This window comes from Lissotriton vulgaris, chromosome 1_1 (assembly GCF_964263255.1).
Source record: "Lissotriton vulgaris chromosome 1_1, aLisVul1.2, whole genome shotgun sequence".
Classification (NCBI taxonomy): Eukaryota; Metazoa; Chordata; class Amphibia; order Caudata; family Salamandridae; genus Lissotriton; species Lissotriton vulgaris.
In genome coordinates, this window is record NC_141685.1 from 1,124,168,904 (window position 1) to 1,124,196,605 (window position 27,702).

General features: G+C 42.0%; 1 protein-coding gene across 3 annotated transcripts in view; it reads right to left on the reverse strand.

Annotated features, from left to right (window-relative positions):
* CACNB3 (calcium voltage-gated channel auxiliary subunit beta 3) overlaps positions 1-27,702 on the reverse strand; it is a 289,239-nt gene that overhangs the window by 12,591 nt on the left and 248,946 nt on the right. For all 3 annotated transcript variants that reach the window (XM_086963740.1, XM_086963737.1, XM_086963734.1), the window contains exons 10-12: positions 27,056-27,207; positions 25,978-26,073; positions 7,375-7,533 (exon numbers count right to left, since the gene is read on the reverse strand). In XM_086963740.1, the coding sequence (XP_086819866.1) occupies positions 7,375-7,533; positions 25,978-26,073; positions 27,056-27,207 (407 nt within the window). The remainder of the gene's footprint in view (positions 1-7,374; positions 7,534-25,977; positions 26,074-27,055; positions 27,208-27,702) is intronic.

Consider the following 27,702-nt stretch of genomic DNA (forward strand, 5'->3'; position numbering starts at 1 on the left):
ATATCACAATACCTCGAGAAACCCTCCCCTTTAAACACTAGATCACACTATACCAGAAGAGGGTGTGGTTCGTGGCTCCATTTTGAGCGTTCCAATTCCTAAAACAGACAGCCAACTGGTTTAATCAGCAAAACACTGCGTTTGTTGCTGTGATAATAACCCTCCTTTATCTCCCACCCCTCGTACTTACTGCTGTAATGTGGGCAGTTCCACCTGCTCAGGCACTTGTTCCACACTTTTAATCCAGCCTGGTGGACCTTTCCCAATGTATTGCTGCCTCTTTTCGGCTTTGTTCTCCACAACCTTGTCCAACTGTGCATCGAGAACCCAGAGGCCTATTTCTTGCGGAAGCTGTTTTTTTTTTTAGAAATATCAGTGTCCTCCCAGTAGTAATTAGGAAATGAATGCCTGCTTAGCAGAACAATGCCCGCATGGCCAGTGCGTTTCCTTGCATTGTGAGCAGGCCCCACTCTTCGTTCTGTGGCCATTTTAAGCTGAGCACCACCGCAGCGGGAGATGTATTTTTAAACGCGCCTCACTGGGCAGCGTATAGTTCTGAGAGCGTGCTGCGGCTGCAGAAAATAAATAAACTTTGTCACTGGCTGCAAATCCTTGAACTCAGTTTGAGGTGGTGGGAGCTAGCTTGAAAGAACGACACACAATGTGCCACAGGACAACATCAGTGCATTAATACAATCACGCAAATTAAGCACATCTGACTATCTGAAAAATGTTGGACGTCTTCTATACATAGCTGGAACCACACCATTTTATATGATTGCCAACTAAGACGCTCCTAAGCTGGCAGGCAGCAGGGTGCCAGCGATCATGTTCGCCGACGACACCCTGCTGCTCTCAAAGTCCCCAATGGGGATACAGCGTGTCCTAAATGGTTTTGTGGATTTTTGTGGGGAACACGGCCTAGAAATCAACACTTTAAAGACAAAATGTATGGTCTTTAATTCACCACCTAAACTACGCTTTACACCTATCATTGGCCAGAGCAGACTTGAAAGGGTTCACACCTTCGAGTATCTTGGGGTCATGTTAAATGAGAAAATGACTTGGTGCACACACCAACAGAAAGCACTACTTAAATTGACCCAGTACTCGGGAGGGGTTTTGAGGCTAATAGGAAATAACAGGTCATCTATCAAACCCGTCGGCCCACCGCTCCAGATTTATAAGGCACAGGCAAGGGGGGCCGCAATGTATGGTTGTGAGTTATGGGGTCACTTAGCTTCCCCAGACCTGGTGAAAGAGGAGAACAAGTTCCTTAGGCAGGTGGTCCGACTTCCGCCCAATACACCCCTTGTCCCACTAAGGTTAGATCTAGGGCTGCGACCTCTAAGCGAAGTACTGGCACTGCGTCCCTTGGTTTATTGGCGGAGGTTGTGGGCAGTCCCGGAACTGATCAGCTATAGGCAGGGTCTACAAGAGGTCCTAGCCATGCCTAATGCTGGGAAAATTAAATGGCTAAAATTCATCAAAATTGAGTTAGAGGGCCTAGGCCTATCGACACTCTGGTCTGATCCCTCGACTGCATGTCCATTAATTTCCAGAAAAAGGCTGGCAAAGGTCTATCCCGACAGAAAACTAGCGGCACTTTGTCGTCAGGCATCTCTGGGGACACTTACGGACTCATTTTTATGTATTAAGGATTATTACAGTTTTGAACCAGCCCTGGAAAAAATTTCTCCCGTTTTACTCAGAAAACTCTACCTGCAATGGAGGCACGGGACCCTTCCACTACGAGCTCTAACTAGTAAGAGGAGAGATCCAACAATCAGTTTATGCCCGGCTTTTAGAGTGGCCAATGAATCAGAGCTCCACATGATCTTTTTCTGCCCGGCTTATAAAGCTCCCCGCAAGAAATGGATTGTCCCTATATGTAGGAGCCTGGGGTTTGCGGAGTGCTTGGCCGCGTTCAGAGTATTGAAAACAGACATGACTGATCACATTGTCTTTGCTGTAGCCAAATACTTGGGAGCAATGTGGTCCCTGAGGATACAGTGCCTTAAGGCTGGTCACTGACTGTACCATTAAAACTTGAAACTTTGTATATTGTAAAATTTCTATGCACTCGGATGAATTGTGTTGTTTTTAAATGATTTTATCGTTTTAACAAATATGAATTGTATCTTGTGCATCTTTTATGGTGATAATATCATCAAAATAAAGATTTATGAAATGAAATATGAAGAAAAAAGGTTTAACATTCTGTAGGGATTTGGAGTTTATTAAAACGAATGCCTTAAAATGTAGATTATTACAACACACTTTTAAACAAGCATTTGCAATGCAATAGGTCTCGCATTATTAAAGTTTGAGCTATTGGCATTGTTAAATAATGCAACACAAATAGCTCAAACTTTAATAATGCGAGACCTATTGCATTGCAAATGCTTGTTTTACCTTGATGGTATTGTAAGAAACATCACTTTGATTCGTGCTTCCTGATGTACTTGTGCACAGAAGTGTAGTTGTAAATAGTTAAATACGTTATGTTATGTTTACTTATTGTTTGATTTAAATTGTTTTGTAATGTGTTTTAGTTATAGGCCACAAAAACACCCACACAGGTACTCATACATTAACTCGCACACCTATAGAGTCATTTACACAGGTACTGAAGCATCCACACATACACTCATACTCAGCAGTACAAGGCAGCTTCACACGATTCCTGGCTAGGGGTTATGATGCTGAACTCCTGAGGAGCTCTCTGACCAAAGTGAGAAGACAGTATAGAACTGATTTACTGAAACAGAATCGACCAAAGAAGACAAATTGTCAATTTAGAATGATCACCACATACTCAGAAGACGCAGAAATACTCAGGCACATTATGAGGAAGAACTGGCATGTTTTAAAAACATACAACATTTTTGGGGATGACATTTCAGCAGGCCCACTAATAACCTATAGGAAGGCTTGTTCGTTAAAAGACAGCCTTGTACATAGCCACTAAGAAGTTCTACCTTCAAGACAAGGAACTCTAATGGAAATGAAGGGATTTTACCCTTGCGGCAAGTGCAAGGCTTGTGCCTTTAGCAAAAGGGTTCTGTCATACAAGATTCAAGGTCAGAAAGAAAATAAGAAAATTAACAAGTTTATGACCTGTCTGACATCTCATGCTGTGTACTGTTTGATTTGTCCCTGTGGACTTCGATACATAGGGAGCACCATACATAGCGTCAAATTGAGAATACTGGAGCACATGCGTGCTATCACAAAGAAAGATTTAGCTTACCCAGTAGCACGGCATTTTGCTATTAAACACAGCAGTAACAGGAATCTGTTACAATACTTGAGTATTGATCATGTGCCGTTGAGCTCGAGGGGAGGTGATAGAGTTTTAAGATTGAGAAGACTGGAGTCGCGCTATATAATAGATTTGCAGGCGAAATCACTCAACGGGCTGAATGGTGGGGAGGAATTCACTGTTCATTTGGGAAACTAATGTGTTCTGTTTTCTATTTAGTAATTTAATTGAAACTGACAACTGTAAAAAATTTGTAAATAATGTGTTTCATTTTTGGTTCCTTTTAGTTTGCTTTGATAACATTTTCACGTTAGCCGATACACGGCAATATTTGTGGGAACAGAAGACTCATAGTGCAGCCCTAACTAGGCTGCAATTGCGATCCACGGCACGATTTTTACTCTATTGAGGTTAAAATGACATATTTCGTGTAAATGGATGAATTATTCCAAATGTCTAACATATTTATGGTTTTGGACACTTATAATGAATTGAAATGTGCCATATATCAGTAACTACAGGGATATACTCTTTCAAGATGGCGCGCTCTTAGCGCGATTGTCCTTTGCTGATTTCCATGTGATTGTACTAAGCACTTTAAATATGGCGGCTGACAGCGTTCTGTGTAAAGAACACTGACGAAGGAGGTTACTCCTAAACGCATCTGAAATAAATACAATCTAGCCGCTGTTTGAAGCCCCGTGAGTGCCGTCTCTTTTTCTTTACGGGAGGAAGAATCTGGAGCGTGAATATTGTGCGGTGCATCACCGCAATACCGGCACCCATGCATGAGTGGTATATATTTCTTACCTAATATAGGAGGTTTTAACAATGAAATGTTGAATTGTGAAACTACGATGTTTTTTGTTTATTGCGAGTTGAATGTGCTAAATGCGCTTTGCACTTTTTTGAATTGTGTCTTTCTTCACTATTCATGATTAGAATGGGAGTGACCAGAGTATGCCTCATGAGATTTAAGGGCTTGGGTTTTCCTGACATGTCATGTGATCAAGGCCAGATGGTCTTATTCTCCACAAAGATTTCAACGTCCAAAAATTCCACCCTACTGTCACTAACCTGCGCTGTAAACTCCAAATTAAGAGAATTGATGTTTAGTTTGCTGACAAACTCAAGTGCCGACTCCTTTGAGCCCTTCCACACGACGAACACGTCATCGATGAATCTCCACCATCTGATGACATGTTCATGACCAGGTTGATGGTGAAGCGACGTGTAGGCTCTCGTTTGCTCATTGAAGGAATATATATATATATATATATATATATATATATATATATATATATATATATATATATATCTCCAGTCCCGTCGTTGTCTGGGTATGAATTGCTGCCGGCCAATAGTATATTGTTTTGTAGGATTTCGTTTTGATAGCATTTCTTATCTGTGACAGACCTGTGAAACGCTCCGATTCACAGTGCACTGCTGATGCACTTAAGAGTGCGCGTTCAGTAGTGTGTGAACTCGAGTTTCTCTACTTTATTTTTCCTTGCAATATTATATAGCGAGAACTCAACAACATGGCATGAGCACAATTTACATTACAGAAGAACACATTCATTTGTGGTAGGCACGGGGAGACAAAGCGATTTTCCTTGAATCACAGGATGTTGAGCTGATGCCGAGATTCGAACGTAGCTCCCCAGCTCTAAAGTTAACAATTCTAGAACTTGTGGCAGGAGGTGTGTCTAAAAGTGTATGTCGGTGCTGGCCATCAATGAGAGAGACCTGTGCATTTTTCAAATCGGTGGTGAAAAAATATGAGTATGTTGCTGGAGATGTGGGCCGCCGTGCCACCAATGTACTTACCGGGGTAGGGTAAACACCCATTATTCCGCAACTTTCTTTCCGCATACCATCACTCCGCATACTTTCATTACGAAAGTACCATGACCCCGCAATGCCATTATAACGCATGGCATTACATTTTATATGCTTTTACCACGCATACAATTACAATGAAATTCGTTGTAAATGCATGAATGGTAAAAGCATGTTTTTAAAAAAATATTTGGATAAGGTAAGTATGGGTATAGGGGTATATGTTTTGGGGTACTGAGGTATGTGTTTTGGGGTGTTTGGGTATTTTAAGGGTTCAGATATAGTTTTAGGTTATGGGGTACAGGGGTAGTTATAGGGTTTAGGGATAGGTATGGGTTTTGGGGTACAGGGGTATTTTTAGGGTTCAGGGCTAGGTTTGGGTTTTGGGGTATAGGGGTATTTTTAGGGTTCAGGGGTAGGTTTGGGTTTTGGGGTACAGGGGTATTTTAAGGGTTCAGGGCTAGGTTTGGGTTTTGGGGTTCAAGGGTATTTTTAGGGTTCAGGGCTAGGTTTGGGGTACAGGGGTATTTTAGGGTTCAGGGGTAGGTTTGGGTTTTGGGATACAGGGTCATTTTTATGGTTCAGGGCTAGGTTTGGGTTTTGGGGTACAGGGGTGTTTTTAGGGTTCAGGGGTAGGTTTGGGGGTACAGGGGTATTTAAAGGGTTCAGGGCTAGGTTTGGGTTTTGGGGTACAGGGGTATTTTAGGTTCAGGGCTAGGTTTTGGGGTACAAGGGTATTTTTAGGGTTCAGGGCTAGGTTTGGGTTTTGGGGTACAGGGGTATTTTTAGTGTTCAGGGGCAGGTTTGGGTTTTGAGGTACTAGGGTATTTATAGGGTTCAGGGCTAGGTTTGGGTTTTGGGGTACAGGGATATTTTTAGGGTTTAGGGATAGGTTTGGGTTTTGGGGTACAGGGTATATTTATAGGGTTAAGATGGGTTAGTCTTTAAGGGTGTTGGGGTATTTTAAGGAGTAAGGGTGGGTTATGATTATGGGGTGCAGGGGTATTTAAAGGGAGCAGGGTGGACACCCAGAGCTGGAATGTACAGAACCTGGGAAGAAAAAACAATGAAATATTGGGCACAGTGCTAGCTTTTTTCCCCCCCTTAATCCCGCGCCCCGCACACGCCCACGCCCCTAGCACACGCCCACAGCACACTATATGAGACATGGCATGAAGGACGGAACGTACCACACGCCCCCAGCGTTTGTCCCGCCCCCAGCACACGACCACAGCATAACACAGACACGCCCACAAGGGACTACTTTGCTGGCACAGTTCTTTTACCTTTTAAATGTAAATGGTGGGCGTCTGTATAGCCTATGTCCTTCTGCTGCAAGTGCCCTTTCCAACGCTGTATTGGGTGTTGTGATTGGTGCTGTGGTTCCTGAGATTACTCGCCGCAAAGGTTTGGGCTCTCTCTTTATTATATTAGTATAATATATATATATATATATATATATATATATATATATATATATATATATATCTCCATCCAACTCTCCCATCACTCCAGAAAAACAACCGGCACAGACTCCAATTGCTGATCTCATTTTATTTTTGCCAAATATCCACTTAACGCGTTTCGGCCAACCCTGGCCTTGATCACATACACGCCGCGTTATCTAACAACCATTTATATAGTGGTCACCTGATCAATGGTCATGGCAAACAGACTGGTACATTTCATGGTGGTTGTACTTAAAACATCTTCTGGATGGATACAAATTTATATACAATATTAATTAATGGGTAACTAGAAGTACAAGCTTAAGGGTAGCATCCCATATGGCTATAGGTTTACGGAGTTACCCGTCTCCATTTTCACAGACCCCCTCTCTGTTGTGGTTGCGTGGTGAGCCGCTGAATTTGACGGCGGTCGGAGACATTTTGAGACTTTGAGAGATATATATATATATATTCCATACAAAACCCAGCATTCCAAAAGCACACAAGTGGATAGCTAGCTTAGAGCCATGGCATACAACGCTGTGTGCTGGTGTGCTATATGGAATACTTATTCAAAGTTAATATGTGAAATGCAATTCAAATATTATAAAAGTATAACCTCCACAGTCAATTGTTTTAGACCATTAAAGCCAATATTACAGCAGACATCATGATATAGCTGCTAAACGAAATCCCCAAGATCCCACTTTTACCTAGACAAGGGCACAGTGATTAGTGAGGGCGAACCCTCTGAGGTTCAGGCATGTGAAGGGCATTCCTGCTTCAACACACACTGCTGACCTACACCTGGATGGGTACCTGTAATCCTGGAATAGCAGAGGGCGGCGTTATTAGGCTTTGCTCGATGTTTGCATGCACTGGATGATGTGTCGCTCGCCAGTAAACCTCCATGTATTCGGCCAGGTGCTCACAGGCGTCCTCCAGCTGATTCTCATCTAGGATGACATCAAACATCTCCTGCAGGAAAGGGAAAGGGGGTGCAAAAATGTCTGAGAATACACATGCAATAAAAGTACATCAAGAGGTTCAGCCATGGAGAGGATGAAGGGAAGGAACCCGATGAGATGAATAAGTGGGAAGAACAATAAAACAGAAAGACTTAAGAGGAAACCAAAAACAACTATTAAGAAAAACAAGAAGATAGAACCAGCTAATAAGAAAAGTATTAAGAAACAACCAAGGTAAAGGAACCAGACAACAAGAAGGTGTTGTATGGCGTTTTAGGATCCGAGTGAATTTTCCCGATTCATGCCCTTATATAGGTACAATTCACACTGCCCTAATATAGGCATAGAAATTATTCCCTTATTTAGACATGGCCCATGCAGACCAAATACAGGCATGGCAACTTCCACCCCTATCAAAACGTCACAACGATTTCTTGGAAAATCGGTTTAAGCAGTCAGGCACCTTCCCTTGCTTGAATATTGATTTGTTCAAGAACTCATGTACTTTACAAAGAACTACTATTCACTTGGGGTTCTTTCCTGACGTTATTATGGCTGACTTTACGTCAAACTAGACACCTTTAAGGTACAAAAATCCCTTCACTTACTCTAGCAAGACACAGTGATTCGGAGCAGTTCGACTATCTACTTGACCGACGCAGCTCGCTACAGCAAGTGCTGAAGGAAGTCTACCCTCCAGCTGACGCACTGATTGAGGCTGCATTTCTCTCTGCGAGAATCCAGCTCCTGTGTTTCCAAGCTCCCCTTGTGGGGTGTTGGGAAATAGAGTCCAGAGACTGAGATACCAGACCTCCTTCATTCTAAACTAAAGGTATGGAGCCGATATGAACCTTAAGAAACCTTGGATAGATTCTTGGCAAAGAAAAGTAAACCTATGCTACACCACACTTACTCCTTCCCGCGTACTAGGCTTAGGTTAGGTACATTGGGGTAGGCGTATTTTAGAAGCACCAGGTGAGTACTTTTAGCCTTTGTTATTTATGTATGAATTTATATATGGTTTATAAACCATACAATGCTCTTACAGTATTATTTTATAATATTGTTCTCACTGTACGCATTATACTTTACAGTCTGCATTACGATTGTAGCAATTCACTTTACTTGCATGAGAAAGAAGACTATTCAATAAAACCTTTTATTGAAAACGCCCGTCTCTCTATTTCTCTGCACCCTGTAGAAACGAAGCATGCATGAGTGACTGAGTGAAATACTTATCTATTGTTTCCGCGACTCTAGAGATACTTTTCTTATTCTTGGGAAACAAAGTTGTCATGTTCATGCGGTTGTCAGAAACTAATCCCTTCTTGTGAATTCGAGAAAGTTTCTAATGACCTCTTAGCTAGCTGGCATTCACTATTAGGTTTAATATGTTCGATAGAGACCTAGTCGACCTCAGTCCTACGTCTAATCTATAGGATATATTATTCCTATGCGCAGAGCCAATTGGGAATATAGGAACTACACTACAAAGGGGACAAAGAGGGCCTTGAACAAAAGGATGAGGACAACATGAAAATCAATTAACAAGAAAACCAAGAAAGAACCAACAGACAGACTATAGAACCCACCCATAAGAACAGGACTAGCATGAAAGTATCTAACAAGATGACAAACAACCAATAGCAAGAGGGAACCATCAAACAAGATAATATAGAATTTAGTACCAGCCACAAATAAATATCATAGAGCAAACTAGACTAAAACTAACAGTCATGCTAAAAAGTAAAGTACTCACAAGCTATAAACAAGAGAACCACCAAACTTGACTATCATTAGCAAGGGAAGCAATAAATTTAAGATAAAGGGAAATCAACCAAAAAGATGTCAAATAGAGAATTAAATTAGTCAATACAAGAAGAGTTCTGAATCAGCAACACAAGCAGAAGACAGAAGCAACTGAGTAAGCAGTTTAGATGAACGGATAAAAAAAAGCTAACAAAAAGAGGATAAAAAAGTCAACCAACAATAAAGAAACAGAGAAGTATCGAAATAAGAAAAGGTTAAAGAGGGAATGAGACAATTAGAAAGGAACAAAGAGGTTTCCAAGCTCCAAGAAAAGGATAAGTAACGGATCAGCCATCAAGAGCATACAAATAATTAGTTGGATAGAAGTGAACGAAGGAGAGTAAACAAACTGAAAAAAGATGAGAGAAAACCAGATAATAAAAACATAGAGGGCCAGACAGCCTGAAGAGGACACAACTGGAATCTGCCAACAGGAAGAGTACTAAGAGCAAACCATTTGAAAAGATGGAACCAAAACATAAGAAGAGGAGGGATATGGTATATAAGAGAATACCTATAGGAACACTCAGCAAGACGAGAACAAAGTGGGCCATCCTGTAAAAAGTCAATGAAGATGCAGAAAGGAAATATGCAGGTGGCAAAATGGAACTATCAAAGTGAAAAGGGGGAGTAACAAGGTCCCAATCCCTTACTGGCCGTATTATTGAGTTAGGTATATATGAGGTATTTGTCCTTGACAGTGGGTGACCCCCATCCCACTGGTAAATAAGAGTAATCCAAGGTAGGTCAGGACAAATATAGAATATTGTAGTTAAATCGCGGAAAAAAATTCCAGACTCAAATTCTTGTTTGCAGTGTTTTATATGCTGATGAGAAGGCTCCTTTATTGGAGATTATTCAGAAAAGGCAGCCCCCTTACATAGCCATCCGGCCCGGGGCTTCATCAGGGCTGTGTATTTGCATATACAAAGAGTGTGCAGTGGATGCAGTGCTGGATAGCAAAATAAATATTATAAATACATTTAGATATATATACAGAAAAAGGGCAGAATGTACAGTGTAGCACAGACAAAAATCATAAATATGTACATATATACATGCAGGTTTTGTGGAGATAAATCATATGTCATTGTTGGCGTTCAATAAACATCATTGGTTAAGGTAACATCGTACCGTACAATATGCCCGACAGATATATATTACCGATTATTATGGAAAGAGCGGTTTCAGGGTGGCCAAGCGCTCATAATACATTTAGTTTGGTATTTGTGAGATTCAGTAATCCATTAAAAAATGCGTGATATGGTCATGAGCATCATCGTGCATTTTGATGTTATATCTTAGCATATTTGCGTTCCTTTTACAATTGTTCTAGTTGATATGATGCTTTGAATATCATATTATTCGAACCTTGCTTGACACATATCAGCATCCATCAATGACACTGTCTGGGATGACACGCCCTGTATCCTTTTTTCCATTAAGAGCAACAGGAGGCGCACGGCTTGGATATCAGACCCTTTTGTCGAACACTCAGGACACCCGAGAAGTATGGCTCTTAAGACCATACAGCTGCACCCTCTCTAAAGTAACTTTTACCACACGAACCCTCTTCAACCGGCCAAATTATGACTCGGGCCTTATTGTATTTCCCCAGCCCTCGTAACGCCTTCCTTAGATAAACTATAATCATTGCTTTTGGGGTATGTGATTTCTTTTAACACAGGCAGCGCCCTTGAGGATGTTCTAGCTTGATGTAATGTGATACATGACTAATGTTCTGTGATGACTCACTGCTTTGACCTATGCAAATTGATATGAGTACAGGATGTCAAGTTGAATTCTCCCGTTTAACATTATGATGTGTATTGTACAAGTACAGTGAAAACTAATAAAAGATATTCAAACAAAAAAAAATTAGCATCATCGTGCATTAGCGCAATAGTCAACGAGTGAAATATTATTTGCAATGCGTGTCGAGATAAGGGATACATAGCAAGATCACACGAGATATCAAAAAATTACATAAAAACAGAGGTATATTTACATGTAGTCGCCGAAGAACCGGCCCAAAGATCCATAAGAGAATGGGGAGAAGGAGTAAGATAGGGTCCGGTATGTCGGAATGGGGGTGATAAAATTGGGTGGACTCAGGTATAAAGTTTAATGAGATTAATTGGTCATAGTTACATAAACAAAGTGAATCCAACAGGGGAGAGGGACAGGAGTGATCAAAAGTGATTGAAGCACTCAGAGTTTTGAAAAATACCCCTCACACACCAAAAGGCCCCTTGGTGTCATGCTTCATCATCGGGGTCTTCGCACCCCTCTACCGGGATGCGGCGTGCTGCGACCTACGACTACGCGGGAGCACTTGCAGTGTTGACTATGTGTGGTGTCCAGTGTGTGGGGTATATAAAGAGTGAGTGGGGGGTGTGTAGTGAGAAAAAATTATTAAAAAGTACCTGGCACTAGAGTGTGAAAGAAAAATTTATTCTGGACTCTGGCTGGTACTGTTAAAAGAAGTGCAGATTGAGGTCTAAGTTGTATAATGAACAAGACCTCTGGTGTGCGTTGTTGTCGACATGTTTCGGAGACAAGCTCCTTCCTCAGGACGGGGGCACAACCTCCCCTCCCTACTCACGTCTTGTTAAAAAAATGTGTATTTACAGAAAAGTGAAAAATTAAATTTAATATTAGGCTAAGTGTGCCTACAGCGGTCTGCTACAAGCACAATGACCTGTAGAAAGACAAAAAAGTTACAACTAATGGTTACCCATGTAGCGGGTAGTTCAAACAGGTGCAGTCACCAGGAACCATACCATATGCTTATTTTATAAGCTTTGTAAAAACGGACTCACAACACATACAACATTTAACACATATAGTACTAGGGTGTACTGTAAGAGGTATTCCTACTTGTGAAGCTTTCTTGTAGGCTTCATGAGCATAGTCAGGACGCCGGGGTGTTGCTTCAATGGCTATCTGTGGTGGATAATAATGTAGCTGTAATCGTTCAGTCTGTCACACTTACGTTTGTGGACGATTATCTCAGGTCGTATGTTCTGTATCATACTTACAAGCACAGGACTCCTTGGTCACCGTCTTACCCCGCACGCTGCTCCGCTGATGTGGAGTTAGGATGTGGTTCTGAGTATTTATACCTTTTCATCCTGATTGGTGCATGTAATGGTGTGTTAATTAGGGGTGTTACCTGCCACTGATTGTATGACCATGTATGGAGCATCCGCTTCCTGACCATACAGGGCTCATGTGTATGTTTCGGCCTGCGCCGGCCTGAGGTTAGTGTCTGCATCAGAGATCCAGTATAGACGGCGCATGTGCAGTTGAGTTACTGCATGTGTACATGCCTGAAGGTAGTGAGTGTTTCACGCGCATGCGTGGTGTCCATGATTCACTCCTTGTTTTTAATCAGAACTGTTGGTCCTTTATGATGATAATTGACTCCAGGGTACATCATCATTAAGTCCGTTCAGATGGGTCCCCAATCTGAACACCCAACGTTGTTCCTTCTGGAAGAGGCCGGTCTCTGAGGGTAATTGTTCTATGACCGTCCATTTCAAATCATTGACACAGTGTTGTTGGGTCAGAAAATGAGTTGCCATTTTGGTAGTGCTCTTTTTGCACCTCACATTGCTTTTATGTTCATTTATACGTGTTTTTATGGCTCTCGTGGTCATTCCCACATATTCCAGGTTGCATGGGCATTTGATCATGTAAATGACGTTTTTCGAGTTGCAATTTGAGAATCTCCTTTGTTCCCATGTTGTGCCATTCCGAAAAATAAGTCTCGTACTTTTTTCAGTCAGGTGGCAGCTGCTGCAATTACCGCAAGGGAAATGGCCCTGGATGCCAATCGTAGGTTGAAGGGCTGTTGTAGTTGGTTTTGGTCTTGTGTGTACCAATATGTCTCTAAGGTTACGTCCCCTGCGATGTGCGAACATGGGTTTCTCAAAGGTCAATTCGCCACAAGTTAGTATTCGCCAATGTTTGTTTACAATCTTAGATACATCATTTGACAAGGTGTTAAATGTTGTCACACAGATTGGCCGTTTATTCTCTGTAGGTTCTTCTGTTCTCTCCTCGAGTAGGGCCTCTCTGTTATTGTTTTTTGCCCTTTTCATCTCTTTGTTGATGATTTTTTCGGGGTATTCTCGTTGTTTGAGTTTCTTTTTCAGATCGTCTGCTTGTTGTCTGAATTCGGAAATATCTGTGCAGTTGCGCCTAAGGCGTAAAAACTGCCCATATGGCAGATTTTCTCGGAGATGTCTCGGGTGAAAGCTGTCGAATCTCAACAGGCAATTCCGGGAAGTAGGTTTGAAGTGAGTGGTGGTCTTCAGCACTCCTGACTCCGCATAAATGTTCAAATCCAGGAAGACCAATGTCTCGTTGGAAACTGTGCTTGTGAATTTTAGAAAAGTGTTTTGGTTATTTAGCCATTCCAGAAAGCTCGCTGCTGACTGTGGATCACCTTCCCAGATGACTAGGATGTCATCTATGTACCTCCTCCAGCATTTTATGTTGGCCCTGTATGGATTTTGATCATGGAGGATCTTGTTGGTCTCGAGATGGTGCACATAGAGACCGGCTAGGCTCGGAGCAAAGGTGCTTCCCATGCTAGTCCCATGGCATTGTTGGTACAGCGTTGTTTTGTATTGGAAGAAGTTTCTTTGTAAGGCCAGTGAAATGCATTCCATAACCAACCCTCGTGGTGTTTGGTATCTCCAAGGTGTCGAGAAAAGCACTTCCTCTATGATAATCAATGTTTCGTCATGAGGAAGGCTGGTATATAGGCTTGTACTAGAGGGCGTAAAAAGGCATCCGCGAATTTTGATAGTGGTTCTAGTATAGAGCCAATACCCGATACTATCGGTCTGCCTGGGGGTTTGGTTAGGTTCTTATGTATTTTTGGAATACAATAAAAGTATGGATTATTGTATTCCAAAAATACATAAGAACCTAACCAAACCCCCAGGCAGACCGATAGTATCGGGTATTGGCTCTATACTAGAACCACTATCAAAATTCGCGGATGCCTTTTTACGCCCTCTAGTACAAGCCACAAATACTTACCTGAAGGACACAAAGGCGGTCCTACAACTGTTACAAGAGACAACCTTTGATCCACAAACACAACTTCTGATGTCCCTCGATGTGGAAAGCCTATATACCAGCCTTCCTCATGACGAAACATTGATTATCATAGAGGAAGTGCTTTTCTCGACACCTTGGAGATACCAAACACCACGAGGGTTGGTTATGGAATGCATTTCACTGGCCTTACAAAGAAACTTCTTCCAATACAAAACAACGCTGTACCAACAATGCCATGGGACTAGCATGGGAAGCACCTTTGCTCCGAGCCTAGCCGGTCTCTATGTGCACCATCTCGAGACCAACAAGATCCTCCATGATCAAAATCCATACAGGGCCAACATAAAATGCTGGAGGAGGTACATAGATGACATCCTAGTCATCTGGGAAGGTGATCCACAGTCAGCAGCGAGCTTTCTGGAATGGCTAAATAACCAAAACACTTTTCTAAAATTCACAAGCACAGTTTCCAACGAGACATTGGTCTTCCTGGATTTGAACATTTATGCGGAGTCAGGAGTGCTGAAGACCACCACTCACTTCAAACCTACTTCCCGGAATTGCCTGTTGAGATTCGACAGCTTTCACCCGAGACATCTCCGAGAAAATCTGCCATATGGGCAGTTTTTACGCCTTAGGCGCAACTGCACAGATATTTCCGAATTCAGACAACAAGCAGACGATCTGAAAAAGAAACTCAAACAACGAGAATACCCCGAAAAAATCATCAACAAAGCGATGAAAAGGGCAAAAAACAATAACAGAGAGGCCCTACTCGAGGAGAGAACAGAAGAACCTACAGAGAATAAACGGCCAATCTGTGTGACAACATTTAACACCTTGTCAAATGATGTATCTAAGATTGTAAACAAACATTGGCGAATACTAACTTGTGGCGAATTGACCTTTGAGAAACCCATGTTCGCACATCGCAGGGGACGTAACCTTAGAGACATATTGGTACACACAAGACCAAAACCAACTACAACAGCCCTTCAACCTACGATTGGCATCCAGGGCCATTTCCCTTGCGGTAATTGCAGCAGCTGCCACCTGACTGAAAAAAGTACGAGACTTATTTTTCGGAATGGCACAACATGGGAACAAAGGAGATTCTCAAATTGCAACTCGAAAAACGTCATTTACATGATCAAATGCCCATGCAACCTGGAATATGTGGGAATGACCACGAGAGCCATAAAAACACGTATAAATGAACATAAAAGCAATGTGAGGTGCAAAAAGAGCACTACCAAAATGGCAACTCATTTTCTGACCCAACAACACTGTGTCAATGATTTGAAATGGACGGTCATAGAACAATTACCCTCAGAGACCGGCCTCTTCCAGAAGGAACAACGTTGGGTGTTCAGATTGGGGACCCATCTGAACGGACTTAATGATGATGTACCCTGGAGTCAATTATCATCATAAAGGACCAACAGTTCTGATTAAAAACAAGGAGTGAATCATGGACACCACGCATGCGCGTGAAACACTCACTACCTTCAGGCATGTACACATGCAGTAACTCAACTGCACATGCGCCGTCTATACTGGATCTCTGATGCAGACACTAACCTCAGGCCGGCGCAGGCCGAAACATACACATGAGCCCTGTATGGTCAGGAAGCGGATGCTCCATACATGGTCATACAATCAGTGGCAGGTAACACCCCTAATTAACACACCATTACATGCACCAATCAGGATGAAAAGGTATAAATACTCAGAACCACATCCTAACTCCACATCAGCGGAGCAGCGTGCGGGGTAAGACGGTGACCAAGGAGTCCTGTGCTTGTAAGTATGATACAGAACATACGACCTGAGATAATCGTCCACAAACGTAAGTGTGACAGACTGAACGATTACAGCTACATTATTATCCACCACAGATAGCCATTGAAGCAACACCCCGGCGTCCTGACTATGCTCATGAAGCCTACAAGAAAGCTTCACAAGTAGGAATACCTCTTACAGTACACCCTAGTACTATATGTGTTAAATGTTGTATGTGTTGTGAGTCCGTTTTTACAAAGCTTATAAAATAAGCATATGGTATGGTTCCTGGTGACTGCACCTGTTTGAACTACCCGCTACATGGGTAACCATTAGTTGTAACTTTTTTGTCTTTCTACAGGTCATTGTGCTTGTAGCAGACCGCTGTAGGCACACTTAGCCTAATATTAAATTTAATTTTTCACTTTTCTGTAAATACACATTTTTTTAACAAGACGTGAGTAGGGAGGGGAGGTTGTGCCCCCGTCCTGAGGAAGGAGCTTGTCTCCGAAACATGTCGACAACAACGCACACCAGAGGTCTTGTTCATTATACAACTTAGACCTCAATCTGCACTTCTTTTAACAGTACCAGCCAGAGTCCAGAATAAATTTTTCTTTCACACTCTAGTGCCAGGTACTTTTTAATAATTTTTTCTCACTACACACCCCCCACTCACTCTTTATATACCCCACACACTGGACACCACACATAGTCAACACTGCAAGTGCTCCCGCGTAGTCGTAGGTCGCAGCACGCCGCATCCCGGTAGAGGGGTGCGAAGACCCCGATGATGAAGCATGACACCAAGGGGCCTTTTGGTGTGTGAGGGGTATTTTTCAAAACTCTGAGTGCTTCAATCACTTTTGATCATTCCTGTCCCTCTCCCCTGTTGGATTCACTTTGTTTATGTAACTATTCCTGTAGAGCATGAATCCAACGACCAGCTCTACCTCCCTCATTTGATTTTTATATAATTAATTGGTCATAGCCTGCGGCGGGTCCGGTGAACAAATACGAATCAAGGTGGGTGGCGGGATTATGTATGGGTAGGTGGCGGTGTTTACTGTGATCGAGGTATAAGTCAATAGGGTTTCCATGTGAGTATCTAAGTGAATAAAGGGGTGGAGTAGATTTATTAAGCACAGGTGATAGAGCGTGGTGATGCCCGAGACCTCTAATAAAAAAAAAAAGGCCTGACCTGGTGAGGCAACATGGAGGGAGCGTCTGCGGGACATAAAGCTTACCGTATGATATATAAATCGGGCCAATAGTCGTCCTGGCAATCTGAAGTCTTGATCCGTAATCTAAGGTGAAAAAAAGACCGGATGAATCTAAAGTCAGCGGCGGCCTTTTAGTCACGCAGTCGGGTCCTGGTACAATACCCTGCAGTGCTTACCTCTCAGTCAAGGCGTAAATGCCGAAGTACAACCGGTCTCAGCAAGTAGCATCAGCAGCCGCGCTGGGAGTGGGCCCGTTAGTTGTACTTCACAGTGGTGAGCACTTCCGGGTAAGAATGGGTACTGGTTCCTGTTGTATGGAAACAAACTCCATGGGCGCCATCTTGGAATGGTGCGGGCCCGGGGGTCTGAAGATTAGGAGGTGAAATATCTTCTATTGGAGTAAGTGTTTATCATGCACGATTGAGGATTTACTCAAGGCAGCTCTAAATAAAATAATGGGGCTGTCTTTGCCCGATTTCACAGTATGGTCATGTGTCATCTGGTTATATTGGCTATATATATGTATCAGATGCGAATGGGAGAGACATTTTTTTTTATATGCATGCGGCAGAAAGGTTCAGGGGGCAAGAGGGCGTATAAGTGGAACTAGAGGTAACATATTCCAACAGAAACTCTTGAGGATTATAAGTATGGTTAGGTTCAGTCAGTGACATGTAAAACAACATTAATCATCATGAGTGTAGATGCATCAAAGTATATTTTACCCCATTTCATTAACATGTCACCAGTACTGACTCACAGTGTGTGATATCACACAGTAGGTTGTTATATAAGATGTCCAGTGTTATTCAGTACATTTATAGCATTGGGTTTTAAAGTGACAGCAAGTGTTAGGCGAGGGCCAAGAATAGTTCATGGCGGTCACTCATCGCCTAACCAGACATGCATTTCAGCATCTTTATTCAAGCCCAGTTTCACCGTATTAAAAGAGAGGATGAGTTCACTTTCCCTTCTCCTTAGTCTAAGTTCAAGGTTTCCTCCTCGTTTAGTCGAAGGAGAACTCTTTTTTTGTGTGGATGTTCCTGATGAAAATGTTCTTTCAACGGATGGCCTGTATTGCATTTATGGATATTTCTGTAGTGTTCTTGGCTGCGGGTTCGTAATGGCCGGATGGTGCTTCCAATGCAGGGACAAAGTATAATGTGAATTACAAATTTACTGTTACAATCAATCCACTCTGTGATAGTGAAGTTTTTCCCTTGTGGCATTGGTACTCGAGTGGTTTTGTTTGTGCTGAGTTTGCATATGCTACAGTTGCGGCAGATATGCTGGTCTGGTCTGTCTAGAAATGTGGATTTGTGTTTCCTTTTGTCTGTAAATTCAGAGCGACATAGCATTCTTTTTACGTTTGGGGCTCTTTGGAAAGTCATTTCAGGGTACTCCTTGAGATGTTCACTAAGGCTTGGGGTATGTTGGAGTAGATGCCAGTTGCATATCAGGATTTTTCTTATGTGCTGGTGTCCATTGTGGGATTTGGTGATGAAACGGATTCCTGTGTTCCCCTCCTTGTTCTTTTTGGGTTTAAGAGTATTTTTCTGTTTCATTTTGAAGATCGGTGTTAGGGTATTTTTCCAGAGCGCAGCGGTTGTATCCTCGCTGTTCTAATCGAGATATCACCTCCTTCCCTTTGTCCAAGAATACTCGCTCCTCACTGCAGTTCCTGCAGGTTCGTAGCAGTTCCCCCTTTGGTATGTTCTTAATATTGTGGGTGGGGTGGCAGCTGTCCACTCTTAAGATGGAATTTGCCGCGGTTTCCTTCCTATGTAGTTTATTATGTATGTTATTGTCTTTGACATACAGTGTTATACCACATGCTGAGACCGGATTAGGCATTTACGTCTTGACTGAGAGGTAAGCACTGCCCAGTATTTTACCGGGACCCCGACTGCGTGACTACAAGACCACCCCTGACTTTAGATTAATCCGGTCTTCTTTCACCTTAGATTAAGGATCATGACTTCGAATTGCCAAAACGACTATTGGCCCAATTATATATCCTACAGTAAGCTTTATGTCCCGCAGATGCTCCCTCCGAGTTGCCTCACCTGTTCATGCCGTTTTTTTGATTAGAGGTCACGGGCATCACCACGCTCTATCACCTGTGCTAAATAAATTTACTCCACCCCTTTTTTTACTTAGATACTCACCTGGAAACCCTATTGACTTATACCTCGATCACTGTAAACGCAGTCACCTACCCATATATAATCCCGCCACCCACCTTGATTCGTAATTGTTCACTGGACCTGCAGGCTATGACCAATTAATCTCATTAAACTTTATACCCGAGTCCATCCGATTTTATCAACCACATTCCGACATACCGGACCCTATCTTACTCCTTCTACCTCTTTTCCCCATTCGCTTATGGATCTTTGGACCGGTTCTTCGGCTACTACATGTAAATATACCTCAGTTTTTATTTATTTTTGATATCTCATATGATCTTGCTATTTATCCCTTATCTCGACATGCCTGCAAATAATATTTCACTCGTTGACTATTGCGCTAATGCACGAGGATGCTCATGACCATATCACACATTTTTTAACGGATTACTGAATCTCACAAATACCAAACTAAATGTATTATGACCGCTTGGCCACCTTGAAACCGCTCCTTCCATAATAATCGATAATATATATCTGTCGGGCATAATGTAGGTACGATGTTACCTTAGCCAATGATGTTTATTGAACGCCAACAATGACATATGATTTATCTCCACAAATTTATTATTTATTATTTATTTATAAATTTATAAAGCGCCTGGTGACCCGTAGGCATCCCCGCGCTATAGAGTTGTAAGAACCAGGAGGAGGAAGGGCCGAAGAACTATTTGGGGAATAAAAAGGTTTTTTGTTTTTTTCGGAATAGGGCGTGACAGGGTTCCAGACGCAGATTGCGGGGGAGTGCGTTCCAACCTGCAGAGGCTTTGACCGAGAAGCGACGTCCACCGGTCCGAGCCTTCTTAAATTTTGGGACGATGGCCAGATGTTCATCGTCAGAACGCAGTGTTCTTGGGGCTTTGTATGGGGCGACTAGGTCTTTCAGGGCGGCTGGGCCGGCACCATCCTGCATGTATTTATTTACATATTTATGATTTTTGTCTGTGCTACACTGTACATTCTGCCCTTTTTCTGTATATATATCTATATGTATTTATAATGTTTATTTTGCTATCCAACACTGCATCCACTGCACAACAATACATCGCAGCAGATATGTCGGCGGACACGGTCTGCACCAGGGAAGCAGCAGCTGACTACCTCTTCAGAAAACTGCCTAAAGTTACACCGTGGGGAAGCAGCGAATCCGCTCACATAAATGTAAAAGTAGATGATACTGCGAAAACACTTTTAAAACGCCTTGAGAACTGCATGCGATTAGAAATCACCAAATGGTGGGAGAAAAAGTCATTGAGCAAATATGAGGAAGCAGGCCGGGTACCCAGAGGACTTCGAATTCTCCTGGCTCCTAGCTATGAGAATCCGGACCCCAATATGTTAAGAGAATGGGGTACCAGCAACCTAGAGGCCTCCATGAATCTGGTCCGAATATTAATTAAATATGCTGAATCAGATAGACTCAAATTGCTAGAAGAAATCGATGGAATTAATGTAGCACTTGGCAAATTGGAACCTAACGACTTCATTGACAAAACACGGAAGGAAATACAAGACCGGCTCAACAAACAGGAGGACAAAATCAAGCAACGAAAAGTTTATAAATTCACCAGGGACCTAGCGGACTATGAACAAGGAAAAATATATACCTTTGTGCGCAAACATGACACAGCAAAGAAATTTAAAGCAAATCCCAATAAGGATAAGGTGCAAGCCAACACTACAAAACCAGGATGCTCCACAGAGGCAATTTCTGAAGCAAGTTTAACATTCAGTGAAACAAGCTCAAACTGCAGCAGCGGCTGCACCCATGAGGAAAACACAGAAATGAGAACACTCGACCTAGGGGAAGAGATAGATTTTTAGTGGAGGACCGGCGCAACACCTTGAGACCCCGGAAACCGCCACAGCCTCAACCGCAAACAAAAGCAGAAATGTCAAAAGGCGAGAAAGGCTCAACAAAGTCAAATGCAAAGCCATAAAGATGATATTGGCGCAGATAATGGAGAACAACAAAGATGATAAAACAATCATAAATTTGACAAAGATGCCACTTGATAACAAAGAACAACAAATCCTGAAACTGGGTCTATCTTTCTGCCCGTCAAATGACTTTAACTATGCTCGAACAAGGATAGACATTTTCAATTATATCCTCAAACTGAAATTGATAACATTCTTCACTGTGAAAAAAGGCTCAGCAAGTAGACAAACATCTACTACATCAGCTCTATCTAAAGCAAGTAAACTGCTCATCACAGATATTCCTGTACTACTTGCGGTACAGTTAATAGCCTCCAATGATGAAGACAATGAAGCGGATCTATCCACTCAGCAGTTTCTACAACAAGCTACAATAAGTCAGATAGGGGCAGGCAGGAGTCCATTCAAAAAGAAATCCATCTTTGTCCCACAGATGCCCAAAGATGCTATCGATATAAACCATGAGAGGGTAGCAGATGACATTAAACAACTCTACCACAGGCTTAACCATAAACCAAAAGGATCTAGCTACAATGAAACGCAATATGCCAAGCTCATGACCAAATTAAGCAAACATACGGAGGTGATTATCAAACCCTCAGACAAAGGAGGGAACATAGTCCTTCGGCCCAAGGATGACTATCTAAAAGAAGCCCATCGACAATTGAGACATTAAGGAAACATCTTGAACAATGTAAATGTGATGGCATGATTTCAAAAGATGAATTCGATTTCCTATGGAGCGAATTTCCAACTATACCCTCTATATACTTCATTCCTAAAACACATAAAGACACAAGCCCAATTCCAGGACGCCCAATAATATCGGCGATAAATAGTCCAGGTGAACACCTATCACAATACGTAGACTATTACCTGCAAGACCTGGTCAAAGACCTGCCGACTTATGTTAAGGACACAGGTGATTTCCTGAATAAGATCAAAGGTATCCAATGGGAAGAGAACATGAGATTAATAACTTTGGATATAGAATCACTATATACTTGCATCGACCATGATGTGAGGCTTACAGGAACTAAACACTTCCTCAACAACAAACCAGCGGAGTGTTATGAACACAACAAAACCATATTGAAAAGCATTGAATGGTGCCTTAACAACAATTACTTTATGTTTGGAATGCAAATGTATAAACAACAGAGGGGTGTAGCAATGGGGTCTTGCTTCTCCCCAGCTATGCCTGTTTGATGGTTGGCTGGTGGGAGGAGCAGACCCTAAAGATGAAACATCGAGAACAATATGACATGCATGTTAGGTTGCGACTAAGATTTATTGATGATGTTTTTATCATATGGCATGGCAATGACGACAGTGCTAAGGATTTCATCACTAATCTCAATAATAATCAGGCCAACCTCAAATTCACCTCACACATTAGTGATAAGGAGGTAGAGTTCCTAGATGTGAAAATACATGTGGAAAATGAAACAATCAAGACCACTCTCCATAGGAAAGCCACAGCGGGCAATTCCACGCTGCACGCGACTAGTGCCCACCCCAAACATCTAATAGAAAGCATCCCTTATGGAGAGCTTCTAAGAATTAAACGCATATGCAGTACAGCTGAGCAACAAGAAATCTGCATAAGGGAGGCACTAGAAAGATTCAGCAGAAGAGGTTACACCACATCTACTCTCAACAAAGCACTTAGTAAGGTGAACACCAGATCTAGAGAATCTTTATTAGATCCTCCACCTGTAAAATGTGAATCAAGAAATGAAACTGATGGGGAGGAGGAAGTAAGCAGTACACCTAGACTTTCCTCACTTTTAGTAAACAGCATCGTCAAATTCGATCGATCATTAACCAAAACTGGCCGATTGTTTTAACCGATGCAGTTATGTCCCCTGAAATGCCCAACATTCCAACTATTACATACCGCAGAGTCACCTCAATGAGATCACAGGTAGTACGTAGTAACCCGGAAACCGCTAAAACCAGTAAAACTACATGGTTAAAACGCAGGGAGGGTTTCTACAAGTGCACATCCTGCAGGACCTGCAAATTTGGTATTACAACTACCAAATACAAAACCCCCTTCAGTCCACATGAGTCCAAAATACAAGGATGTTTTAATTGCGAAACCGAGTACGCCGTCTACGTCCTGACATGCACTTGTGGCCTCAGATATGTAGGCAGTACAAAACTACAAGTGCATGTCAGAATACTCCAACATATCCGGGCCATTGTCAATACAGACCCGGCATAACCGGTAGCCAGACATTTTAAAGCTGTACACAATAACGAACTCAAACACTTGGAATATTTTGTAATTGCAGCCGTCCCTGAATACGCTAGGGGAGGAAACCGCGAAAAGGCATTGAGGCAATTAGAGTCCAAGTTTATTTTAGAACTAGACAGCAAACATCCCAAAGGACTGAACAACACGGAGGATTTACATAACTTTCTCTAAATAGTACCTCTTGCCCTGCTATTTTTATATCTACTTCACCTACTGACTTACAACAATGAAATGTTCTGTTTCCCCTTCTTTCCATGATCTGTTTTTATCCATTTTAATGTATACATTACATTTTTAATGTATATATTTTTCAGCATAACCCTTCCTTCTTATCTTTACCCTTTTTGCACTATTAGCAATTTTGCACATTTACATTGCACTATTTTCTGAATTCACTAGGCAGCTGCTGTCTTCAGAACACTGTCTGGCATACCTATTTGCACATAGCGTATTTCACACTGTCATATAGCACTTACAGTTATATCTTTAATCCTATAGATCAACGACTTTATAGGAATTTATTCCGAAAGGCAGTCAATGATTTATAAGTATTGTATATTCCAATATTCATGATTTTTATAACAATTAGGTATTTATACAGCTGAATTACAATTTTACTTATATATATATATTTTATATTTATATAGTAATAGACTTCATGAATTTTATCACTGTTATTTATAATATATTTTAAAGTACTTATACCTCATGCAATATTTTTTATATTTATAATATTGCGATCTGCATTTAAGCAAGTGAATCTCTATGTGATAGGTTTAATCACTTTGATTATTATGTATATTACGCATGCATTCTAGGTATTTAAACCAATCAGACCTATAACATAACAGCATTTATGCCAATAGTGGTTTCTTCATGTCTATTTGTCACATGATGGGGGTGAAAGCAACACAAAACCAAAAAACAGAGTATAAATATAGAAAGCGGACTGCATTTCCGCTAAGTGAACAAGAATACATCGTTATTCGAAACGCGTCTGACTGAAAAGGCTGAAATAAAACTAAGACCTGCTTTTCAACCACGTACTTTGGGTGTCCGTTTCCCGTTTTTCTCTGGGCATTGCCGGCTGGTGTGCGCAAGAGTTTTGGGACATTTTCGTTGGAGATATATATATATATATATGCAAATACACAGTTCTGATGAAGCCCCAGGCCGGATGGCCATGTAAGGGGGCGAAACACGTGTTGGCTGCCTTTTCTGAATAATCTCCTATAAAGGAGCCTTCTCATCAGCATATAAAACACTGCAAACAAGAATCTGAGTATTTGTTTTCCGCCATTTAACTACAATATTCTATATTTGTCCTGACCGACATTGGCAAAACGGAACTAGTAAACAAGTATAGATTAAAAATGGAACAATCTAACTAGAAAATTATGAAAACTGAGACAACTTACAAGTAGAGAACAGAAACAAAGCAAGAAAAAATACCAAGAAGGACCGAAGAAGACCAAACAGAGTGAACTATCAACCAGATAGTTCACTCGGTTGTCGTCTTCTTCAGTCCTACTTGGATCAAGAGGGGAGCAAGAGAAACCGATGACAGAAAAAACAAATCAGTCAACAAGAAGTAAGATGCAACAATATTGCTTTTAGAGGACAAATGAGGGGTCTATCATCTAGGAAGAGGATAAAGTAGAGACATCTACGAAGAAGAGGACAAAGTGGGTACCAGACAAGAAGAATTGGACACAGATGAAAACAGTAGACAAGATGAAAGTCAAGAAAGGAGCAAACATAAGCAGAAAAAAAACAAATGGTTGCAGACAGCAAAGGGCCTGAAGGAACAAGACAACAAGAAGAAGACAAAGAGGGCAGTAGCCAACAAGAACAAGAATGGACTCAACAAAAAAAGACAAAGAAAGAAACAGATACAAGAGGAGAAGGGGGAGAGAGGCAGACAAAAAAAGAGAGCGTATCCTCCAACATTAAATTGTCAAAACAAATATTGGTGTAAAAGAACAGGACTGGAAGAAACTAGTCTTCTAGTGGAATGCAGGAGGAAAGCACTAAACAAGATACACAAAGAAGGGCAGCAGTAAGGTGAGACAATAACAATATTATGAAGTGCTTGTTCAATTCTGAGAAGGGTGGTAGTGGGTTGCTGTGATGCAGTGGCAGACGGTGAACAGAGATTGTAAGCCACTCACCGGTGGACACTGTACTAGCTTGTCTGCTGCCATCATCTGGACATTGAGGTGTTTCACCTGGGACTTCCCTCTGGACTTAATGAGCCGCTGTAGCACCTGTAAAAAGAAACCCCGGATAAGTGACTGTGCGGGCCTCTCCTAGAGCAGGATAACATGAGTGTGGGCTGTGGTGCGTTTCACACCACTAGAAAAAATAGGCCAGCCACGTGACATCAAATGGACGTTCTGTAGCCCACACTCCATGTGTCCAGAAGTCTAGGCACAAAGAGTTTAAAACAAGCCCATACCAGCACACCATGCACACATCTTCAACTGTATAGAAGGTAGCCTTAGAGCTCCCTTGTTTAGCGGCACATTAACACTACACACATAAAGGTCCCCGGCTGTGAAGTGGCTGGCATCTTGCAAGAAAGCACTGGAGTGAAGGTGGTATTGTTGTCAGTGAATCAACACAAGCATAGGCACTGTTGAAATTAGAGCCCTCTCCATTTCAACAACTCAAGACAGTACTTTTGATGCTAGACAGTGCCCCAACGTTGCACCAAGCTGTCCGCAGGTGGAAAGGAAACCGCCCCGGATTTTCTGTTCCTCAAGGTCATTGTGAAGCACTTGCACCTTGTGGGGATTTTGAACCAGCAGAGGGCAGCTGTAGAGTTCCTTTCACCTCGTGATGGTAGGATCTCTGTGAGATCAATGTATTTGTTCACTAGGACAAATACATCTAGCCTAAGAAACAACCATGCCATCACCAAATTGTAGAAAATGCAAGATTGACCCAACCCCTCATTTGGGCACCTACATTTAAATTAGTCTCTGAAAACAGTCATGCTATCCTCCAAATGATTATTCAAAATATTGTACCCTTAAAACATCCAACCATGTTGAAAGAAAACCTGTCAATTTGTCCTCAAAAGCAAGCACAAGTCTAGCATCAGACATGCTGTTCATGTTTTCAGTAAGCCTATCTAAACCCTGTCAAAGCATCATCTGCTCCCTGCACACAGAACTTCCAATTCCTTATACTACTCTCAGTGGGTTATCTTTTCCCATTGCTCTGGCGCAAGGTGGTTCAACTCACCTTTGGAGAAGACACCTTGACATAAACGATGATGGGGGCCAGGGACGTCTTAGCCAGCTGCATTGGGTGGTTGATTGTATCTGCGTCTAGGATGACCAGCTGCAAAGATTTGGCCAGCTCAAATATTCGCTCAATCTCACTTTGCACTTCAGCTGTTAGACAGGAAGGAACATAATTACGCCAAGGAGAGACATATGTGAATTATGTGTAACAAACATTGGCTTAGCTGTGCTAACCATGGCAAGCAGGAGCACTGATGTGCTCCCCTAAGTAAACACTTGGCTGTGTGCTAGCTGTGCTAGGAAGAGCCACAAGGCTTAAAGTGTATCTGGATTTGGGGCTTTAATCTAATTTCATTATACCTTTGCAGGTATTAAATGATAATTTTTGTGTCACAGTACTCTAAATGTTGGTAGTTGTGTAGGCACTTAATTATTTATTGAATACCCTGAAAACCGACACTGAAAATGCCCGTTTCCTGGCGGAATCAGTCCACGCACCACCCCAAAGTGACTTTTAGGAGTTGTGAAGAATTGAAACACTGGGTGTATAGTGTCCTCCACATTGGAGCCATAGGTGTGCTTTTGCCAGGGATGTGGCGTCTGACCGTTCTGAGTAGAAACAACATGTCCACCAGTGAGGAGTGT